Source organism: Anolis sagrei, chromosome 1 (assembly GCF_037176765.1).
Source record: "Anolis sagrei isolate rAnoSag1 chromosome 1, rAnoSag1.mat, whole genome shotgun sequence".
Taxonomy (NCBI): Eukaryota; Metazoa; Chordata; class Lepidosauria; order Squamata; family Dactyloidae; genus Anolis; species Anolis sagrei.
In genome coordinates this window covers 250,246,716-250,269,465 of record NC_090021.1, presented here as the reverse complement: position 1 = coordinate 250,269,465, position 22,750 = coordinate 250,246,716, and the positions used below count along the sequence as shown (strand labels likewise).

Sequence of the window (22,750 nt, the reverse complement as noted above, 5' to 3'; positions counted from 1 at the left end):
ACTTTTCACATACCCTAAATTGACTTTTAGTGAACAAAACTCAAAAATATGCCTTATTGGTTTTATCTGCTGCACATGAATGTCTCAAAACTTTGTTCAGCTGTCAAAAGGAATTGTATGTAGAATATAATTACATATTGCAAGTGCAAGACCCATTTTTTATCTTCACAGAATTAAGCCCCATTAGGTTCAATAGGGTTCACTTCTAGAGAATAGTTAAAAGAACTATTGTAATAATATGGTTTAAATATTGCATATAACCTGACCCAAAGGATTAATGGGATGCTATTTCTATTATTGATTACATCTCATGTAGTTCAATCATAGTGAATTCCATGTTCTCCCTCTCTCTCTCTCTCTCTCTCTCTACCGCAAATCTCACTTCCTTCAAACACCTCTTCAGAAAAGACCTGAGATGTGAGAGAAGAGGATAAACAGTAGAGGATATTGGGAAAAATCTGATAGAGACAGCTTGTGCTGCTGGAGTTTCCTTTGTTCAAATTGTCTCCTCATACTTTTACACAAGTAATTCTGGGCAGTGGTGGCGGGGGTATTATTATTATTATTATTATTATTATTATATTCATTTGTATGTCAACTTTCTTCAAATAGTGGGACTCAAGACTACAGAATATAAGTTCAAAGCAATACAAAATAAAAATAAAAATATACACTGAAAATTCAATTAAACTATTTATAAATATAAACACATAAAGACAATGCTAAGAAGACCAGTGGAGGAGGCAAAGGAGCCCATCCCAATTGCTGACTGGAATAATTTGTATGTTTGCAGCATGAGCAAAAGCTTCTTACAAAAAGCAATCACTGTGTGCTTTGTAGAAGCACAGGCTACGTGTCCCATAACATTGCAAACAAGGTTTTCTAATGACTCAGCAGGGCTCACTGCCAAATTCCACATATCCTGTGTGAACTCAGTATGTCTGCAGCCAGCAAGGCATTTTTGACTCCTTACTGCTTGCCAAGAGATAAACCCCCACCTTCTGGACTTGTGTAATGGCGTGTTTAGGTTTTAAACATAGTAAAGTATACTCAGTTCTGAACAAATATCAGTAATGACAGATAACTCAGATTCACTGGCAGTTAGCCCTTATTTATTTTATTTTATTTATTTACTATACTTTGACCCACTCTCTCTCACCCCAAAGGGGACTCAAGTTGGCAATATTTAATGCCATACACACAACACCTTAGGTATCACACTCTCAATAAGAGAGCAGATATGAAAACAGAGCTATAAAATAAAACCACACAGGTAAACTCTTGCATTAGAACAAAGTCATACACATATAAATGGTGAACAAAGAAAAATTAATCACCTCTCTTCTTCCTTTTTGGCAGGCCTTGAGCTGCTAAGGGCACTCTGGGTAGCATATGTTCCCATTTCAGTAACCAGCTTTTGGGCAGGACCCACAGTAATTTCCTCCTCAGGTTTCAGTTCACCAGCTTCTTTCTTAATTTCAGATTCAACTATGGGGATCTGAAAGTGAAACAGTAATAGAATTTTTTTTTAAAAGACCAGCATAAACTTCAGCTTGGAAAAAAGTCTTTCTGATACATTTCAAAGAATACAAGGTATCCAATTTCCTTCTGCAAGAGGTTTCCTTCTTGTGATAAAAGTATCCTTTGTCCCATTTGTCTATTTTAACTAAGGAGGCAATTAGCTGCTACACTGAATCAACAAAGCTTTGATTCAGGATTTTCAGGGGAGTTTTTTCCCCCCATTATGAAATGTAGGAAGAAAAATGTATTTGATTAACAATGCAGATTAATACCTCGCCCAGTGATCTACGGACTTCTGTCATCACACTCTGTATATCTTCCTTTGTGCTGCAGTATTCTCCGAGGATCCAAAGAGCTCCGCGATAAATTCTACAGAGTGAGGCAGAAAGTCACTCCTGTTATTTATGTCGATAATGAATTTGCACTGTGGTTTTATGCATTACATAGAATCATTAGTCACTCTATCTCACAGGAATTAAAAGCCTACAAGAAATACCTTTATCATATTGGTGCCATAATTTTCTACTCAACGGCTCAAAGCCATGGTACTACATGGTAAAACACCACTGTCTCAGGCACCATTACAAAATACACCAAAGTAACATTCACAGTATTCAAAGGAACTTACTCCCAGGAAAGTGTGTACATGGTTGCAGTCTCAACTGGCTTTAGTATTACTTCTAGCTTTTAGGTTCTATGAATGCCTTTTAATGCTTTGATAAGTCTCTCCCCCATAAACAATCTGCTCCCTCCCTATCTCATCCTGACTTGTTTAGCTTTTTAGTATGTTATCTTTTAAATGTGGCCCGCTCATTGTCACTGTGATTGCTTACTGTACTCTTATGTTTATGAATTTTATTATGCTGTTGTTTTGTGTTTTGGCTTTATCTTATTTTATTGTGATTGTATTGTTGGGCCTGGCCCCATGTAAGCTGCCCCAAATCACTGTTGGGGAGATGGTAGTGGGGTATAAATAAAGTTGCTTATTATTATTATTATTATTATCATCATCATCATCATCATCATCATCATCATCACACCTACTCGTCATATGTAAGTCATATCAAATCACTGTGTATGTTTAGGCTTCCCTTCCAAAAATCAAACTTTTCCTTTTTATATATATATAAAAAAAGTAAGTAAACTGAAGAAGTAAGATTATTGGTCATTAGCACAATAAACTGGTGCACAAACTGAAATGTATATTTTAAAAATAGACATCACACAATCATAGGACTCATAGCCTGTCTGCATAGAACCACCCAATAAAGCATGTTAAACAGCCCAGATAGGTAACCATATTATTATAATCCTTTGCTGCTTCAGTTATATTTAACTCAGTTATCTTTGCTCAATCATTTCATTTCACATTTAGACTTTATTATGAATGTTATTTTATGATAAGTGAAAAAAACACATATAAATCTCTGAAAACAATTTAGATTTATCTAGTTTTATGCTGCAGAACAAGAGCTACTTGCCTGGAGACAAGAAATTATAATAATCTCAGGCAACAACATGAATTTCTGTTAAGACTTTTCTCCCCAACTGACTTGAACCTGCATCATTTAACTATCTAGCTTCCCATAACAATAGCTTTGATAGCATAAAGAACAAAAAATATTTGGCCAAAATTCAGTAAGGAGATTCACAGATGGAACTGCTTCTGTAAGAGGAGCCAGAAAGGGGAGCAATCTCCTTTCCCCATAGTAGCCTCCCAGGAATGCTGACCCCCAAAACCTAAGATAACTGGAAAATTCCATCCCTCACATTGGTTTTTGAGTACCATCATAAGCAACAGAGTGTAAGGAAGAGAAGAAATTTCTGAAACATCACTTGAGAATCATTTAAATTGGGTTGTAGTTTATTCTCAGGAGTATGTTTCACTTACTTGACAGATTTAATAGCGTGGAACACTTCCAACATCTTCTCAACAATAAGCAGCCTGAGATTTTCAAAACGTTGGATGGCTTCACGAACAAATTCTAAAACATCAGCAGCGGCAGCTTCATTGTAATCGCTGAGGAACTCCATCAACTAGGACAAGAGTCAGCATGAACTAACAGAAACACCACATACTCTAGAAGAAACCCTCAGCAGCACAACAAATAAGGCAGGAACTGGCTTGATTGTGCTCTGGACTCAACTTTTTTCTGATATAGCTAGGTCAGCCTATGTTATTGCAAGGAACACTATATCTAACAGGGGTCATAAGAGATTGTACCTTCAAACCCAGTAAAGATGAATAATAAAAGCCTCAGAACAAAGAGAAATTCCAAATCCTTGTGTAACGATCCACAAGTCTGAGTAGAGGCTTTCTGGATTTAGAGAATATTCTTAATCCCATCTGAAATCCAGATGAAGGGAGTTAGGAAGACTACAAGTATTTCTGTGCTGAAGGGGCAGTATTACTGCCCAAAAGGCAGTAGGGAAAGTGATGTAGCTGGATAAGGACTGCTAGTAGCATTGACAATGACTGTAAATCAGTCTAGAGTATACTTTGGCAGTTTTAGATCCATAATTCTTTTGTTTCCTGACATGGCCTGTTCTCTTCAGTAACCTGAAGATAGCCTAGTTTAAATTCCCTCCAGTGGTTTCAGATGAGATTTGGGAAGTAGTATGTAACCCCAATGGTCCACAATTAATGACAGCACTGAACTTTCGTCCCATTCCCTACTTCATGAGCTACAATTTGCACTATCCCATTCCCCTGCTCCTGCTTACGGTTGGCCATGTTTTACGATAGTTCTCACCATAGGTATTGGGCGCTGTTTTAAGTTTAAATAATTGCTTTATATGCTATGGTTTTACCTCTTATTGTATTGTATTTTTTTTCTTGCATTGCTCCATGCACATTGTGCCATATGTAAGCCACCCTGAGTCCCTTTGGGGAGATGGAGGCAGGATACAAAAAATAAAGTTGTTGTTGTTGTTGTTGTTGTTATTATTATTATTATTATTATTATTATTATTATTATTATTATCTTTGCTACTCTCAATTGTTCTGTTACTGTTAACGTTTGTCAGTAACCTACAGGAAGCTTGTTGTGCCTTTGCACTGAATGATTTATATAGCTTGTCTACAGAAGGTGGGTAATGACTGCAAGGTAGTTGCAAGAATAATTCTGGAATAGTGATAAACAAGTTAAATGAGTTGCATACCACAGGAATGACATTTGCAGCCATGTCAGGGAACCGAACGCTACAAGAATGCAATGTCCGAACAAGCAACTGCCTGTATTTATCAGTGTCTTCATGCTCCGTCACATTATTTGTTTTAATTACTTCTTTCTTCAAAACAATCACCAGCTAAACAGAAACAAACACAAAAACAATCATTGCAGCATCGTTGTTGCTTTTTAAAAAGAAAAAAATACATGAAGATTAAAACTGAAATTCTATGCACACTTGAGTAACAGAACTCACATATGCATAGAAAAACGACTTTCAAGAACTTAGACACAACGTTTCACTGTTTCTTCAAAAAGTAAGAGAAGAAGGAAATACAGAGTAACATGTGTTTTACCTCTTCCACATTTCTTGAAGACACAAGATCAAGAGCCAACTGTAAGGTCTTTTTGCGTACTTCCAGATCTGGAGTACTCAGAACTCTTAGTATGTCCATTACTAGATCCTGAAATAAAATACAGGTTATTTTTAAGGTTTCAATTATCAAGCTGTTTTAAGTGTAGTTATTCTTATGTATAATGAAGTGACGAATTTGCAAAGAGAATTGAAAGTAGTACTCTCTACAGAGGGAATGCGTACTAGATGATATGCACAAATACAATCAATGAACAATTTGTGGAAATGGAAAAACAGCATCAGGAAAGTACAACTTGAAACCAGAGAATGAGGGGAAGATGTGCCTGGATCATTTCCTATTTTTGACTTGTTTTGTAATCTAATTATCTAATTCACCTGTTTTTCCATTCCGTACTCACTGAGGTAAACATACAAAAGGAAAAAAAGGGTGGAGGTGGGGAAAAATCTGAGCAGAAAACAACCACTGAGAAAAGGATAAATAGCTCATTTCACTACTCCAAAAGGCATTTTTCATTTAAAACAACAGATAAAATTCCATGAAGGTCATACATTGCTGACTTAAAATAGTTTGGACATTTTTACAACTGCAGATAAAACTCCATAAACAAAAATCTATCAGTTCAAAGAATGATATCATTTAATCACAGTGCACTTCTAAAATTTGCTTCATTGTTTTAAATATATTAAAGTAATACCCACTTGCAGAACTCTTTCATGGGCAGGGTGATCCTTGAGTTCAATCAAGCGATCCAAGACAATAAGCTTCACATTGTTGTCGCTTTCTTTGATAATCAGGTCAATATAGCACTGAGCTGCTGCCTTCAGTTGAAAAAAAAAAGATTTGTATATTTAAAATAATTCCATTTGTAATTTTGTGAGGCCACAGAAATTGTAAAAGTTAATCGGGATGCAGCATGTTTGAAAGCAATGCCAAACTTCAAAATCTTAGGCCTACTGGATTGTAAACAGTACAGTCCATTACCACACATAGAACAGACACAAGGCTAATTTCTCTGATGTGTGTTCTCTCAACCTCTCTCTTCAATATCAACGGGACTTAGTTGGCCAAGGAAAAGTGGGATCTATTTGGCATTCCCTAGCAATATTACAGCATTTCCCTACAGCTCAGGCCCAAGCTAATAAAGAATTGTGTCTGCCCTCATCAGCTTGTTCAATCTTCAGAATCTTTGGAGGAAGTACCTCTCTTAGTCCCAACACCCTCATATGCAAGTTTGGTGAGAATGCAGGAAAAGGTCTTTTTTATGACGCCTTTCAGAATTCTATTCCCAGAGAGCTCAGCTTCCTCACTCTTTACTATTCTTTCATGAGCAGGTGAAGATCTTTTAATTCCAGTAGTTGTATTTATTTAATTTGTAAACCACCTTGAGTCCCATTCATAAGATATAAATAAAGTGATTGATTGATATTCACTTTCAGAACAAAAGTCTACTTCCGAAATAGGCTGCTCTGCTCTATTTTTCCATCATATTTTAAATAGGTAAAATTCAAAATATGTGTCTATATTGCATTTCACGTCAAATCTCAAATACCGAGGTGTTTTGTTACAACAGTCTCTGGACAGCACACAGGGAAGTATGTCTCACTTTTTGTGAAAAATAAGTTGTTGTTGTTGTTCATTCGTTCAGTTGTCTCCGACTCTTCGTGACCTCATGGACCAGTCCACGCCAGAGCTCCCTGTCGGCCGTCACCACCCCCAGCTCCTTCAAGGTCAGTCCAGTCACTTCAAGGATGCCATCCATCCATCTTGTCCTTGGTCGGCCCCTCTTCCTTTTGCCTTCCACTTTCCCCAGTATAATTGTCTTCTCTAGGCTTTGCTGTCTCCTCATGATGTGGCCAAAGTACTTCAACTTTGTCTCTAGTATCCTTCCCTCCAGTGAGCAGTCGGGCTTTATTTCCTGGAGGATGGACTGGTTGGATCTTCTCGCAGTCCAAGGCACTCTCAGCACTTTCCTCCAACACCACAGCTCAAAAGCATCGATCTTCCTTCGCTCAGCCTTCCCTAAGGTCCAGCTCTCACATCCGTAGGTTACTACAGGGAATACCATGGCTTTGACTAGGCGGATCTTTGTTGCCAGTCTGATGTCTCTACTCTTTACTATTTTATCGAGACTGGACATTGCTCTCCTTCCAAGAAGTAAGCGTCTTCTGATTTCCTGGCCACAGTCTGCATCTGCAGTAATCTTTGCACCTAGAAATACAAAGTCTGTCACGGACTCCACGTTTTCTCCCTCTATTTCCCAGTTGTCAATCATTCTTGTTGCCATAATCTTGGTTTTTTTGATGTTTAGCTGCAACCCAGCTTTTGCGTTTTCTTCTTTGACCTTGATTAGAAGGCTCCTCAGCTCCTCCTCGCTTTCGGCCATCAGAGTGGTGTCATCTGCATATCTGAGGTTGTTAATGTTTCTTCCAGCAATTCTCACCCCAGCTTTGCATTCATCAAGCCCCGCACATCGCATGATGTGTTCTGCATACAAGTTGAATAGGTTGGGTGAGAGTATGCAGCCTTGCCGTACACCTTTCCCAATCTTGAACCAGTCTGTTGTTCCGTGGTCAGTTCTTACTGTTGCTACTTGGTCCTTGTACAGATTCCTCAGGAGAGAGACAAGGTGGCTTGGGATGCCCATCCCACTAAGAACTTGCCACAATTTATTATGATCCACACAGTCAAAGGCTTTAGAATAGTCAATGAAGCAGAAATAGATGTTTTTCTGAAACTCTCTGCCTTTCTCCATTATCCAGCGGATATTGGCAATCTGGTCTCTCGTTCCTCTGCCTTTTCTAAACCCAGCTTGAACATCTGGCAACTCTCGCTCCATGTATTGCTGGAGTCTTCCTTGCAGGATCTTGAGCATTACCTTACTGGCATGAGAAATAAGGGCCACTGTATGGAAGTTTGAGCAGTCTTTCACATTTCCCTTTTTTGGTATGGCGATATAAGTTGATTTTTTCCAGTCTGATGGCCATTCTTGTGTTTTCCATATTTGCTGGCATATGGCATGCATCACCTTGACAGCATCATCTTTTAAGATTTTAAACAGTTCAGCTGGGATCTCGTCGTCTCCTGCTGCCTTGTTGTTAGCAATGCTTCTTAAGGCCCATTCAACCTCACTCCTCAGGATGACTGGTTCTAATTCATTCACCACACCGTCAAAACTATCCTCGATATTATTATCCTTCCTATACAGATCTTCTGTATAGTCTCGCCACCTTCTCTTGATCTCTTCAGCTTCTGTTAGGTCCCTGCCATCTTTGTTTCTTATCATACCAATTTTTGCCTGAAATTTACCTCCAATGTTTCTAATTTTCTGGAAGAGGTCTCTTGTCCTTCCTATTCTGTTGTATTCTTCCACTTCCATGCATTGCTTATTTAAAAATAGTTCCTTATCTCTTCTGGCTAACCTCTGGAATTGCGTATTTAACTGGGCATATCTCCCCTTATCCCTGTTTCCTTTTGCTTTCCTCCTTTCTTGGGCTACTTCCAGTGTCTCAGCAGACAACCATTTTGCCTTCTTGGTTTTCTTTTTCTTTGGGACGTACTTTGTTGCCGCCTCCTGAACAATGTCTCGGACTTCTGTCCATAGTTCTTCTGGGACTCTGTTTACTAAATCTAGTCCTTCAAATCTGTTCTTCACTTCCACTGTATATTCACTAGGAATGTTAGTGAGATCATATCTAACTGGTCTGTGTATTTTCCCCGATCTCTTTAGTTTTATTCTAAATTGAGCAATAAGAAGTTCGTGATCTGAGCTACAGTCAGCCCCGGGTCTTGTTTTCACCGACTGGATGGATGTCCGCCACCTTTGGCTGCAAAGGATGTAGTCAATCTGATTTCGGTGCTGACCATCTGGTGAGGTCCATGTATAAAGCCGTCTTTTAGGTTGTTGGAAGAGAGTGTTTGTTATACACAGCGAGTTTTCCTGGCAAAATTCTATCAGCCTGTGTCCCGCTTCATTTTGTTCTCCCAGACCATGCTTGCCTGTGATCCCAGTTGTCATTTGACTTCCCACCTTGGCATTCCAGTCTCCTGTAATGAAAATAATGTCTCTTTTTGGTGTATTATCCAGTAGGTCCTGCAGATCCTCATAGAACTGATCTACTTCTGCTTCTTCAGCAGCTGTAGTTGGGGCGTATATTTGGATCACTGTGATGTTGAAAGGCTTTCCTTGCACTCGAATTGAGATCATTCTGTCATTTTTTGGGTTGTATCCAAGCACTGCTTTAGCGAATTTCTTATTAATTATGAAGGCTACTCCATTTCTTCAATGTTCCTCTTGTCCGCAGTAGTAGATCTGGTGGTCATCTGATGTGAAGTGGCCCATTCCAGTCCATTTCAGTTCACTGACCCCCAGAATGTCTATCTTTAGTCTTGACATCTCACCAATAACAACATCCAATTTGCCCTGGCTCATAGATCTTACAGTCCAGGTTCCTATGGTGTGTTGATCTTTAGAGCATCGGATTCGTCGTTCACCTCCAGTACCGTCGGCCGCTAGCCTTCCTTTCGGCTTTGAGCTAGCTGCGTCATCACATCTGGGGCTAGTTGAACTTATCCTCTGCTCCTCCCCAGTAGCATTTTGGCCATCTTCCGACCTGGGAGTCCCATCTTCCAATGGCACACCGACATATCTCTGGTTGTACTGGTCCATTTAATTTTCTTGGCAAGGATACTGGGGTGGTTTGCCATTGCCTTCCCCAGGGATCACGTTTGGGTGAAAAACAAGACATTTACCAAAACAATCACAATGGAGACTGAAGTGAATACGCCACACAACTTTCAGATCATTAACTACTTCACTTTTTTGGAGTTCCTCTTTTTACATTTTTTTAAAAAACAACAGAACAGAAGCTTTGAAAAAATACGGGATTTGATGGTTATCTTTACATACTTTCTTCCATTTAATGCACAAACCAACCAGTTCCACAATTCAAACTGGTGTCCTTTTACTGTGGGAACTTATGCAGTTTGGTCCTAACCTGGAAGATCATTAAGCCACATAAAAATTATCTAGCTTCTGATCACACAGAACTTTCAAAACTGCATGCATGATAAATCATAAACGGGTCAATGATTCATGCAATCCTCATACCCAGCTGGCAACAATCAAAAGATACAAAAGTACTTCTGTAAAACCTTCCCAACCCTTGTGTTTGCACATGCCTTCATGTCACTGTTGACTTATAGCGAATGTGACAAAAGTTTTGGGGTGATTTTGACAGTTCCTTCCCTCTGAATGTAGCCTACAGCACTTGGTATTTATTAGTGCTCTCCGATGGGTGCCTTTGGGATACATTCTACCCCTTTTAAACTATCCCAAATCATAAATGTTAAATCCTCAGAACCAAATTAATAATGAGCTGCACAATATGATTTTTTTTAAATGTTACAGTATTACAGTACCTTGATTGCAGTTGGAGCGCTGGAAAGTGTAACTAATGTTCCTGCAGCTTCATATTTTACTGCAGGGCTTGAGGACTGTAGTAAATTGTAGATGCAACGAATAAACCGAGCTCTTTCTGATGGATTCGCATGGCAAACCTGGATTTGGAAACAAAAGATGCAGAAGCAACTGAATAGATTTGCTGCTTCCTAATTTTTTAAAAGAAAAACCTTCAATTGCTTTGTTTTCTTGTCCCTCTTACCAGTAAGAGTAGTCTCTCATATACATACATACATACATGCATATCCAATGCTGGAGATGAAATACAGAAACTTTACATCACACATTAGTATAATGGAGAATGGGACGCTGGAAGATGAGATTACAATACCCACTAAGCCATGAAAGTTCAGTTGGCAACCTTGTCACATTTTCTCAGACTTAGAGGAAGACAAGTGCAAACGTCCTCTGAGTAAGTCTTGTCCAGCAAATCCAATAAGAGGGTCCCCATAAATTGGAGTCCACTTGAAGGCAAGTGAAGGTAATAAATGAAGAATATCACTAACAAGAAACTCTAATAAATTGGTTGAGCTGAGTGTCGCTTTCCTGGCATTTGTTTCCTGTCCCCTATGTTATTGTTATTGTTTTTACTGTTGATTTTACCAGTATTGAATTGTACCGGATTTGTAAACCACCTTGAGAAAGGCGGGGTATAAATGAAGCAAGTAAATAAACTGCAGTGCTGAAGGCAATTTAACATTTCTTCTTTATAGACCTTTCCTTTCACAATACAATATTATTTGTCTTGTTTACCTTGTAAATTAGTTCCACAATAACCAGCTGCAGAATGTCACCAAATGTCTGGACTTGATCAATGCAGGTACTCAAATAGTCCAAAGCCCGATCCTTCACAAAGAAACACAAGTATGAGTTTTGACATGTCTTACTTTAAATATCCACAATACTACTTGTGCATTTTTACATTTAAATCCTACTTGCCAGTCTACATGGAATGACAGAATCACAACACGCATATCAGGATCATGATTATTCATATGAAGCTTCAAATTGTTGGAGAAAAAAAAGGACAGAAAAAGTGACCACTAGAAGGCTGAAAATGTTTCTGTTTACTTATGCAAGTCGTTTTTTGTTTTTATATATATATATATATATATATATATATATGAGAGAGAGATTGTTTTATCACTAGCTGCCGATTAGCTTCCGAGCACAATTCAAAGTGCTGGTTTTGACCTACAAAGCCCTAAACGACTCTGGCCCTGTTTACCTGTCCGAACGGATTCTCCCCTATGAACCATCAAGATCTTTAAGATCTTCCGGGGGGGGGCCCTGCTCTCGATCCCACCACTGTCACAATCGCGGTTGGTGGGGACGAGAGACAGGGCCTTCTCGATGGTGACTCCCTGGCTTTGGAACTCCCTCCCACAGGAGATTAGAATGGCTCCCTCCCTCCTGACGTTCAGGAAGCTAACGAAGACTTGGCTATGGAATGCGGCCTTTGACAACTGAGTCAACTCTGGTCCACATGGAAGGAGAATGATTAACTGTGAATTATGACCATGAATGTTTTTGACGACTTGGCTGTGTAATTGTGATGATGACGTTGTTGTATTGTAATATGTTTTAACGTGTAATGATAATGCATTGTGTGGTTTGTATTTGTATATGAACACATGTTGTGAACCGGTTCTGAGTCCCTCCTGGAGGTGAGAAGATCGGTATAGAAAACTTTTAAATAAATAAATAATAAATTTTATTTCACATACACATATTGTTCATTTTGGATTAAAAGTTTGAACTGCCCTAATATTTTCTAATGTAGGACTATATTTCCATGTTGGTTTTGCCTCTGGTACCAAAGTTTCAGTTAAAGGAGCATTGCCCAGCAACATGTCTACCTCATTAACTGAGGCATACCTGTATAAGGGGAAGTTAGAAGAAAAAGAGTAGTAATTTTGAGTAAATGGATCTGCAATGGTCACACAGAGATCTGCTGGGATATAACAGTGGGCAAAGAAGAGGGAAATATCACTGTCAAATTCACAGCAGACAAATGTTAAAACACAAGGAAAAGCCAACACTGGGGGGCGGTATTTTTACCTGATCAGCATGAATAAGCATCATGAATGCATTTCTTTTGCAACTTGCATCTTTCTCATTCACCAGGAAATCGTGGATCAGTTCAGGGGCATCAGGTATAAGGTGCTCGAAGTTTCTTTTGAGAGAACAGAGAGAAAACTGTCAAATTTAAAACTCAGTTTGATAAAATGAATTTACTATGGATGCTGCAATCTCAAGGTGAAGAGATTCTTTCAAACATATTCAAACATCAACAAGGTTTCCACTTTCTGTCTGATGCCATTTATGCAGGAATAGTTACATATTTTCCTGTGTCCCTATAAAGCTGGAATCTATAAAACTGGAACAGTTGGGAGGAGGGCAGTGGCATCTTGCAAGGAACTCATAATAAATAGGACTTCCGGCTTTTGTTGTTGAATTGTTTTATTTCCCAACAATTCCTTATGCTTGACAAAGCACTTTCAGTTCTAAGAGCATTATTATAAAGAGCATTCCACTGCTAAGGAAAAGAAGCTCACAAAGGTGCTTCTGGGATTTTGGTCTCAGCTGAGGCAATGGCCCAGTGAAGGATGTCATGTCATGTCATGCTAAGTCAGGGGTACACTGCAACTCTGGATTACCATGAATGAGTAGCTCCCAAATCATGCCAGTCTGCAGAAGAGGAGTAAAAGAAATGCTGGATCTTTGTGATCTATTTACTGTGACAAGCAAACCAGCAGGAAGTCACCTCTCTAGCTTATTTTCCTCCAAAGAGCTGGAGAATATACAATTAAATGACTCCTGGGATATTTCTCATTCTTATCAAGGAAGAGGCGAGCTACAATCCTAACCTGTGACTTTTCATTTTTAGGAAATTCACAGAATTTACCTGTAAATGGTATAGATTGCAAGGACTGCATTCCTGCGGACGTAGCTGTGACGATGTTCCAGACAAGCACGAATTGCTGGCATCAGTGGTTCCAGAAGCTCTGCTTCTTTAAGCTTACAAAGAAATCGCAGAGTGGAGCCTCTGATAAATTCATTTGGATGTTGAAGATCCTGAGACCACAGAATCAATATGTTAGTAATTGGATTTAGGACTGCATCAAACAATAAAAATCACACACATGTATCTACACACATTTTATCATATATATTTAACAGCTATTCCTGACATACTTGAACTTTGAGGGGAGCATCTTTACACAGGCATAAGCAGCTATAAGTTAGAGAGAACTTATTTCTTTTGCTGTCAAACTACTTTTTCCTGAACCGCGTGAGAGGATATGGACCTACTGCATAATTTGTGACATTTGTTTAGTTTTGATACATCTTTCTTAAACTGACATCTTAAATTTACTAAACCGAGACATGAGTAAACTTTGTGTAATCCCTTCATTCACCTCCTGGGACACTATAGCTGAAGCCTTCTGTACTGAATTACACATGCTACATTAACTGGAATCAGAACAAACCAGAATAAAAAACAACTTCCAAGTAATGGTTTAGGTTTCTCATTATTGCAATCCAGGTAATTACCATCTCCTAACATGAGCATAGATAGCAAACTCTGGTTAATAAACTTAGGAAATCCTTAGTTGCAGCGCACTAAGGCAGGTGAAGTAGAGATGCAGCATGTGGAAAAAGTGCATGAAACAAAGCTTATGCACCTCTGAAGCTTAAGGTTTATAAACCACACCATATACCTCTATATTGAGAGAAATTATTAACACTGGGAATATAAAATATTCTATGAATCATACTAATTTGCGCTGCAATGGAATTTCATCTGCCACTTTTACGTAATAGAATAACATTAAGCTACATCAGCAGCATAATTGTTTTTGTTTCATAAAACTACAAGTTGTGTTATTTATTGTTGATCACACATTTATGATTATGTGGCGTACATGCAACAAATGAAAGACTAACCTTTCTGTAGGCATCACAAACAAGGATCATTTCTTGCAAGAGTCGCCCATCTGGAGTGGTCTTGGGAACAATCTCCCAAAATACCAAGAGCAGTTTTTTGATGGTGTGGTCTTGAAGGGGCAACACAAATCGAATAATGGTCATCAGAAGTCCTGGCAGCTTTTCCCCATTTAAGATCATTATGATTACTTTCTTCAAGGCCTCTGTTTTGGATTTGACATCTCCTTTTTCTGTTAGATAAAATAAGTTGTTTCCCTTAAAATGGGGCACAATATGTACCAGCAGAGTATTTTAAAAACTTTATTAGACCTTCTTACTTGTATGGGTTGTACCCACCACCACTACAAGTCCCATGATTATCATGACAGCCATGAAAAGCCCTTGCCACCTGAAGCATAAGTAAAAGTAAAGGTTTCCCTTTCACATTAAGTTAATCGTGTCTGGGGGGTTGTGCTCATCTCCATTTCTAAGCGGAAGAGCTAGTGTTGCCCTTAGACACCTTCAAGATCATGTGGCCAGCATGACTTCATGGAGCACCGTTACCTTCCCACAGAAGTGGTACCTATCTATCTACTCACATTTGCATGTTTCCGAATTGCTAGGTTGGCAGAAGCTGGGCCTAACAGCAGGAGCCTACCCCGCTCCCCAGATTTAAACTGCCAACCTTTTGGTCAGTAAGTTCAGCAGCTCAGTGGTTTAACCTGCTGAGCCACCATATAGCATAGGTACTATATATTCCAATCAAAAGAGCACACATACAAGTGGAAGGAAAGGAGCCGAATTGCTGTTATGGTTAGATTTGTACACCCAGCCACCATCCAGGGGTTGCCTGAAAAGTGATAACATGGCACCTCTTTTGTGTATTGACTATAATCCGCAAAACCAGGGCAATATGCAAAGTGCTTACAGGCTATTCAACAATGGTTGTTCTTTTTTGTATTTCATTTTTTTAACAAGACTGCAGGAAAATGCATAAAAAGTTAGGATGCAACTACTTCATCAGTGTTAAAATTACTGCATATACTAGATATTATGGACATTTTGATATCCATGTATGATGTGCTTCATGTGTTTATCCCATCAGTTTCTGCTGTGATTTCTTTGGAGGCTTTTAAGCAGAGGCTGGATGGCCATCTGTCGGGGATACTTTAAATGCGATTTTCCTGATTTTTGGCAGGGGGTTGGACTGGATGACCCACAAGGTCTCTTCCAACTCTATGATTCTATGACTGATTATATAGACGAGTGAGTACCCAGTTGCGTCTTTAAGAGAGAGGTTCTCTAACATTTTGACGTCATGATAAACATATTTACTTAAGTTTGAATGTTCAAATTGACATTACTATTTCTTAATAGATAACTAGAACTAACTTAAAAATTGTTGTGAAAATTTGTTTCTACTTTACACCATTTATTTTGGACGTTGACATAGATATCTGTGCCTAATTGATGGACATGTCTCTCTACCCATGACTTCATAATTTCTACAAATTTTATATCTCCATATATGTAATTTAAGTATATAAAATGTGTGGTGCTGGCCTGTGAAGATACAAGTTCAAGTCCCCCCTGAGCTCTGAAACTCACTGAGTGACTTTGAACCAGTTATTCTTTTAGCCTGACCTGCCTCACAGGATGGTTTTGAGGATAAAGTGGGGAGAAGAACCATGTTTGTGTTCTTGAACTGATTGCAGAAATGGCAAGATATAAATTTAATAAATCGATACCACTGTTATTAGAAAAGGACATCCAGACCTATTACTTACCCAAGTCATTCTTTAAGCTTATTTCAGATGGTGGTTCCGAATCCATCGGAACTATAATTAACGTATAACATACATTCTCTGCAGCCGTCATTGTGTCTCTTTATCAAAGGTTCTTTCAATGTAATAATGTTTAAAGATGCCTCACGAATCCTAGAAAATATATACATTAATAAAGTTAATAAATGACTTCTGCATATAGCACAACAATGACAACAACTACAAATACCTACAAAATCCACTTAAGCCTGTATTGAATGAAATACACTGATGGTTATAACACAATGCACTGTATTTAAAACGATGTACCAATAATTTTAAAGTAAACAATCCAATTAATGTGCAATACAAGCATGTAACCTTAACCCTATTGAGAAAATCAAGGCTGCAGCCTAATGCAAACCTATTCAGAAGCAAGCCCCTTTAGATTCAGCAAGGGGTACTATCATATGATATATTATCAGATAAATATGTACACAATTTATCTGTGTCATACGCACATTGCACAAGTGTTAAAATATAGTAGCAATGGAAAATAAACAAATTTATATTGTTACAAAGCTACCTTAATAAATGACTACAATATCAAGCCTTTTCTGATAAGGAGTGCACACATAAGGAAGATACTACAGAAACATAAGTGACTATACATCTCATTAAAATAAAAGGGCAGGATCAAAACTGAGCACCTTACGATCCACCATTATAACGGTTAGACTGAAATATATACTTAAAATTTCAATAGATTTAAAGAAACCACTGTGAATGACTTATTTTAAAATATATAGCTGTGCCAGCTAGGAAAGATGGAAGAACATTCAACACATCTGGAAAAGATCAACAAAGTCAAGAGGGCAAAACAAGGACAGTAGAGTAGGCTATAAGAAAGATTTATGGGTTTGTTTGTGTGTGTGTGTGTGTGTGTGTGTGTCAGGAGCAACTTGAGAAACTACAAGTCACTTCTGGTGTGAGAGAATTGGCCATCTGCAAGGCTGTTGCCCAGGGGACGCCCGGATGTGTTACTATCCCGTGAGAGGCTTCCCTCATGCCCCCGCATGGGAAGCTGGAGCTGACAGACAGGAGCTCACCCCACTCTCTGGATTTGTACCACCGATCTTTCGATCAGCAGTCCTTCCAATACAAGGGTTTAACCCATTACCATTATTATTATTATTATTATTATTATTATTATTATTATTAGCCACCTTGATGAGCATTTAATGACCTGAAGTTTCAAGGCCTGGCTGGTTGCTGCGTGGGGGAATCCTTTGTTGGGAGCTGTTAGCTGGCCCTCATTTATCCTTGTTTAGAAATCCTGTTTTCTGAGTGTTGTTCTTTATTTGCTGTTATGATTTTAGAGTTTGTTTCAAAAAAGACTGGTAGCCAGATAGTGTTCATTTTCATGGTTTCCTCCTTTCTGTTGAAACTGTCCACATGCTTGTGGATTGCTCTGGCTTTTCTGTGTAGTCTGACATGGTGGTTGTAAGAGTACAATTCCACAGATATATAAACCTCACTTGCCTAGTTTCTTGGGGTTGCCTTTGAAGACTGTTCAGAAGCTCCAATTAGTCCAACGCTCTGCAGCCAGGTTGCTCACGAGAGCTGGGTACAGGGAGTGCACACCCCCCCCCCCCCGTTACACCAGCTCCACTGGCTGCCAATTCGCTTCAGAGCACAATTCAAAGTGCTGGTTTTAACCTACCAAACCCTATACAGCTTGGGCTCGGTTTACCTGGCCAAACGTATCTTCCCCGATAAACCATTGAGGATTACAAGATCTTCTAGAGAGGCCTTGCTCTCGGTCCCACCACCTCCGCAGGGGCGTTTCGTGGGGACGAGAGACAGGGCCTTCTCTGTGGTAGCTCCCCCCCCCCCCCCCGGACTATGGAACTCTCTCCCTGGTGAGATTAGGTCTGCCCCCTCTCTCCTGTCATTCAGGAAGCAGCTAAAATCCTGCCTGTGGGCTCAGGCATTTGCAGATTGATGGATGATTGGATATAGACTAAGAGTAATTTGGCCACAATGTTTTGGACTGAGTTGGACGTTGTTTTAATGTGATGAATTGTTTTTATATGTATTTTAGAACTTATTTATTGTATGTTGTTTTATTATACTATTTATTGCGTAGCATTGAATGTTGCTGTTTGCCGTCCTGAGTCCCTCTACGGAGGTAGAGAAGAACGGCACACAAGAGTTATAAATAAATAAATAAATAAATAGTTTCTAACTGACTTCACAACCTCTGAGGATGCCTGCCATTGATGTGGGCAAAACGTCAGGAGATAATGCTTCTGGAACAGGGACATTCAGCCTGGAAAACTCACAGAAACCCAGTGAATCTGACCATGAAAGCCTTCAACAACACTTTGGCCATCACTGCAGGTGTTTTGGACTCCAACTCCCACAATACCTAACAGCCTCAGGCCCTTTCCTTTTCCCCCTCAGCTGCTTAAGCTGAGTTTGCCCATGACTGGCTTATCTCCTCTTCTGGAGGTCTAAAAGCAGAAACTGGATGGCCATCTGTTGGGAGTGCTTTGATTGTGTTTTCCTCCCTTTCAGGGGGTTGGACTGGATGACCCATGGATCTCTTCCGACGCTAGCCATAAGGCTACTAGGGATTGTGGTGGTTGGAGTCCAAAACACCTGGAGGGAAGTTGGTCCATGCCTGGTCTAGATGCACCCTGAGAGTCTGAAGACCAGGGTTTGCACCCCTGCTCAGCCAAGGAAAGGCAATGAGTGACGCTGGGCAAGTCACACTCTCTCGGCTTCAGAGGAGGGACATTCAAATCCACTTTGAATTAATCTTGTCAAGGAAACCTGAAGCTTTAGAGTCGCCATGACTCAGAAACGACTCGGAGTCTCCCCGCAGGAATAATTCGCGGGATCCAGCGGACAATGCTCCAAATAGCGGGGATCCTGTGGAAGTTCTGCTTTCGGCCCTGGGTTGGTTTGGCTGGCGGCTCCTAGGCTTCGCAAAGCTGGGCCTTCGGAAAGGGAGAGAAGGCCCAGCGTGAGTGTATGTGTGTGAGAGCGAGCAAGCGAGCCCAGGGTCCGCGGCCTCTCCTCCCAGTCAGACGCGGATACAACTCACCGCCGCTCCGTCCTTTCCGTGTGGGCCTGCCCTCGCCCAGGGAGCCTCCGGGTGGCTGCAGGCAATCGGGTGCTATCTTCCCGCGGCGGCCACTACCACTATCCTCCCTCCGCCGCTCACTTCCCCCGCCGCTCCCGCCGCCTTCCTGCTCCCGACTCCTCCAGCTGACGTGGAAGCAGCCCTCCGCGCACAGGCCACATCGGAACTACGGCGGCCCGATTGGGACACGCCTCCTCCGTTCGCGGAACAGGCGTGCTGCCTCCAGAGGGGGAAAGCGCGGCCTCTTCCGCGTCCCTCGCGCCCGGGGCGGGGCCAAGCGGGTTGTCGCATCCAGCTCAGTGCAGCAAAGATCTGTAATGGTAGTACTGCATAATATAGTCCAGGCATGGGCAAACTTGGGCCCTCCAGGTGTTTTGGACTCCCAACTCCCACAAGGACTAACAGCCTCAGGCCCCTTCCTTTTCCCCGTTAGGCCTTGTGGGAGTTGGGAGTCCAAAACACCTGGAGGGCCCAAGTTTGCCCATGTCCGATAGTCTTAAAAATTGTCTCTCCCCCTCATCTATTATAGCTTCTATCAGGGGATTGGGTCATGCCACATTATCGTGGGATGTCTGCGCTCTACACCACTGGAGAAATTACATTGTTTAGCCAGTATTGCACCATCTGACATCGGCCGGGTAGTAGCAACCAATAGTGAAAGGACTAAGGCAGTGACATCTCCAGCCCACCGCGTTTGGATAGCAGCCAGCATGCCAACGACTTAAATCAAGAAATAGTTTTCTAAGATCTACAGAGAAACTTGCTGGAACACCTCAGCAAGCGAGAGTCCAAAAGCGGCAGGCTCAAACCCCGAACCTCAATCAATGGCTGCTACCAAATGAGAGACTCCCTCCTGGGCACACAGAAAACTGGGCGACTTGGAAGGCGTTGAACATACTGCGATCTGGCACCACGAGATGCAGAGCCAACCTTAAGAAATGGGGCTACAAAGTTGGATCCACGACATGTGAGTGTGGAGAAGAGCAAACCACAGACCACCTACTGCAATGCAACCTGAGCCTTGCCACATGCACAATGGAGGACCTTGCAGTAACACCAGAGGCACTCCAAGTGGCCAGCTACTGGTCAAAGGACATTTAATAGAATACCAAGTCTGCAAACTTTGTGTTTTGTCTGTCTGTTCATTTGTTTTTAATGCAATACAATTGTTTTGGTTCACTCCTGACACGATAAATAAAGGGGATTGGGTTGTGGCGCAGCTGGTTGGGAGCCAGCTGCATTAAAATCACTACTGACCGAAAGGTCACAAGTTCGAAGCCAGCTGGGGTCGGAGTAAGCTCCTGACCATTTGTCTATCTTGCTGTCGACCTTTGCAGCCCGAAAGACAGTTGCATCTGTCAAGTAGGAAATTTAAGTACCACTTATGCGGGGAGGCTAATTTAACTAATTTACGATGGCATTTGAAAAAATCTCCAGCAGTGTGCACGGTGAAACAACAACTCCACCGTGGCCGGAATTCGATCATACCCTCGTGAAGCTGGAAAGTTAAATAGCCTCTGTGTGTCTTTCTATATATGTTGTGTGTCTATGGCATTGAATGTTTGCCATGTATATGTGCATTGTGATGTGCCCTGAGTCCCCTGCAGGGTGAGAAGGACGGAATATAAATACTGTAAATAAATAATCAAGTTCTTCTGTGTTTTAGTTTCAATTAGTTACGCACTGTTTATTGTAATAAATTTCTATTTTAGAAGGGCGTTGTGATGTTTGCTTTGTGTAGTTAAGTTTTAACTGTAGACAGGAATCACACCTGTATAGAATGTTTTTCCTTTTTTTTGTCATTTTCTCCATTATTTAATGTTGATCCCCCCGCCCTTGGGATCAATAAATTACAGTAGTGAATAAGGAATATGATGCTCCAGTTGTGTACTACAGAGTAGAAATGATACTACTATGGTGAAATGTCAGAGCTCAGACAACAATACCCCTTGCCACATATAAAGAGGGTTAAGAGGGGAAGAGCAAGAGGCTGGCTGTTTGTCATGAGAATGGAAGCAAAGAAAGAAGATATATAATGAAATGGGCTAGTTTATAAAGATTTAAACTGAAACAATTGCTCCAAGCCATTCAAAATGCTCAAGGGGAAAAGGCATTACTGCTTTCTCTTCTTTCATCATCATCATCACCATCATCATTTAATTACTTATTAATCGCCCTCCATCCAAGATGCTCTTGGCGATTTACAAGCTGAAATTGTAAAGGATAAAAATACATACATACAGATATTGATAAAATTAACATAGATCAAATGCTCTAGTAAAAAGCCAGGTCTTAAGTGCTAGGGTAAAAGGCCCTAACTCACGAATGGCTCTCAGGGCGGCAAGGAATTCCACAAGGCAGGGGCAGAAATAGAAAAAGCTCTGCATCTGGTCCTTTCCAGGTGCACTTCTCTAGGACCTGGTATATAAAGTAAGTCATGTTGGGATGGTCGTTGCGACCTCTGATGATGGGAGAATGAGAGACGGTCCCTAAGGTACGATGGACCCTGGCCGTAAAGAATTTTAAAGGTCAGAACTAACATCTTATACAGGCCACGGTACTCAGTTGGAAGCCAATGTAAATGTTGCAGCACTGGTGTAATATGGCAGTTATTCTTTCCCTATCATTTACTGTATTTTCAGTGTTACCATTCATAGTTCATATACAGTACAGGCAGTCCCCAAGTTACAAACAAGATAGATTCTGTGGGTTTGTTCTTAAGTTGAATTTGTATGTAAGTAAGAACATTTTAAGTGCAACTCCAGCCATTTATATAGGTATATATTCCACAAGAAACCATTTTTTTCTTTCTGCACTGTCAACACCTATTACAACACTGAAAGAGTCCACATGACTAGGACCGCTTATATTGTTGTTGTGTGCTTTCAGAACATTACAGTGAATGTAAGGCGAACCTATAAAAGAGTTTTCCTGGCAAAATTTGTTCAGGGGTTTGCCATTGCCTTTCTCTGAAGATGAGAAAGTTTAATTTCCCCAAAGTGACCCTGTGAGTTTTATGGATGAGCAGAAATTTAAACTATAGACTAATGCTCAAACCACTATACCAAACATGTTCTCATAACAAGGGCCTGGATTACAAACAGAAGAAAAATAAAGACAATGCAGCATTCATTATTTAAATCATTGGATCTTTAGTATGAAACAAATAGTTAACTATTGTTTCATACAAGTCAAAAATGCTTGACTATGCTGAATTATTTAAGTTCTTCAATATTGTCTGGTTTTTGAAAGTTACTCCCTTTGTAAAATGAAACCATTTCACAAAACCAAAGTGAACATCATGGCAATACGAATTATAGTATTAAATGACTGGCTGATGTTTCTCTGACTAATCAGATAAAAAAAGCTAAAACAAGACA

The 22,750-nt window shown here is 40.3% G+C and overlaps 1 protein-coding gene across 1 annotated transcript in view; it reads right to left on the bottom strand.

Moving 5' to 3' along the window:
* The window catches only part of COPB1 (COPI coat complex subunit beta 1), a 28,342-nt gene extending 8,787 nt beyond the window's left edge, over positions 1 to 19,555 (bottom strand). Inside the window, exons 1-13 of the mRNA XM_060767484.2 lie at positions 19,332 to 19,555; positions 16,244 to 16,393; positions 14,478 to 14,707; positions 13,435 to 13,604; positions 12,588 to 12,702; positions 11,280 to 11,372; positions 10,487 to 10,624; positions 5,767 to 5,886; positions 5,048 to 5,155; positions 4,684 to 4,830; positions 3,413 to 3,558; positions 1,794 to 1,890; positions 1,338 to 1,498 (exon numbers count right to left, since the gene is read on the bottom strand). Coding sequence (XP_060623467.1) covers positions 1,338 to 1,498; positions 1,794 to 1,890; positions 3,413 to 3,558; positions 4,684 to 4,830; positions 5,048 to 5,155; positions 5,767 to 5,886; positions 10,487 to 10,624; positions 11,280 to 11,372; positions 12,588 to 12,702; positions 13,435 to 13,604; positions 14,478 to 14,707; positions 16,244 to 16,334 — 1,616 coding nt within the window. The 5' untranslated portion in view covers positions 16,335 to 16,393; positions 19,332 to 19,555. The remainder of the gene's footprint in view (positions 1 to 1,337; positions 1,499 to 1,793; positions 1,891 to 3,412; positions 3,559 to 4,683; positions 4,831 to 5,047; positions 5,156 to 5,766; positions 5,887 to 10,486; positions 10,625 to 11,279; positions 11,373 to 12,587; positions 12,703 to 13,434; positions 13,605 to 14,477; positions 14,708 to 16,243; positions 16,394 to 19,331) is intronic.
* Positions 19,556 to 22,750: the final 3,195 nt, after the last annotated feature.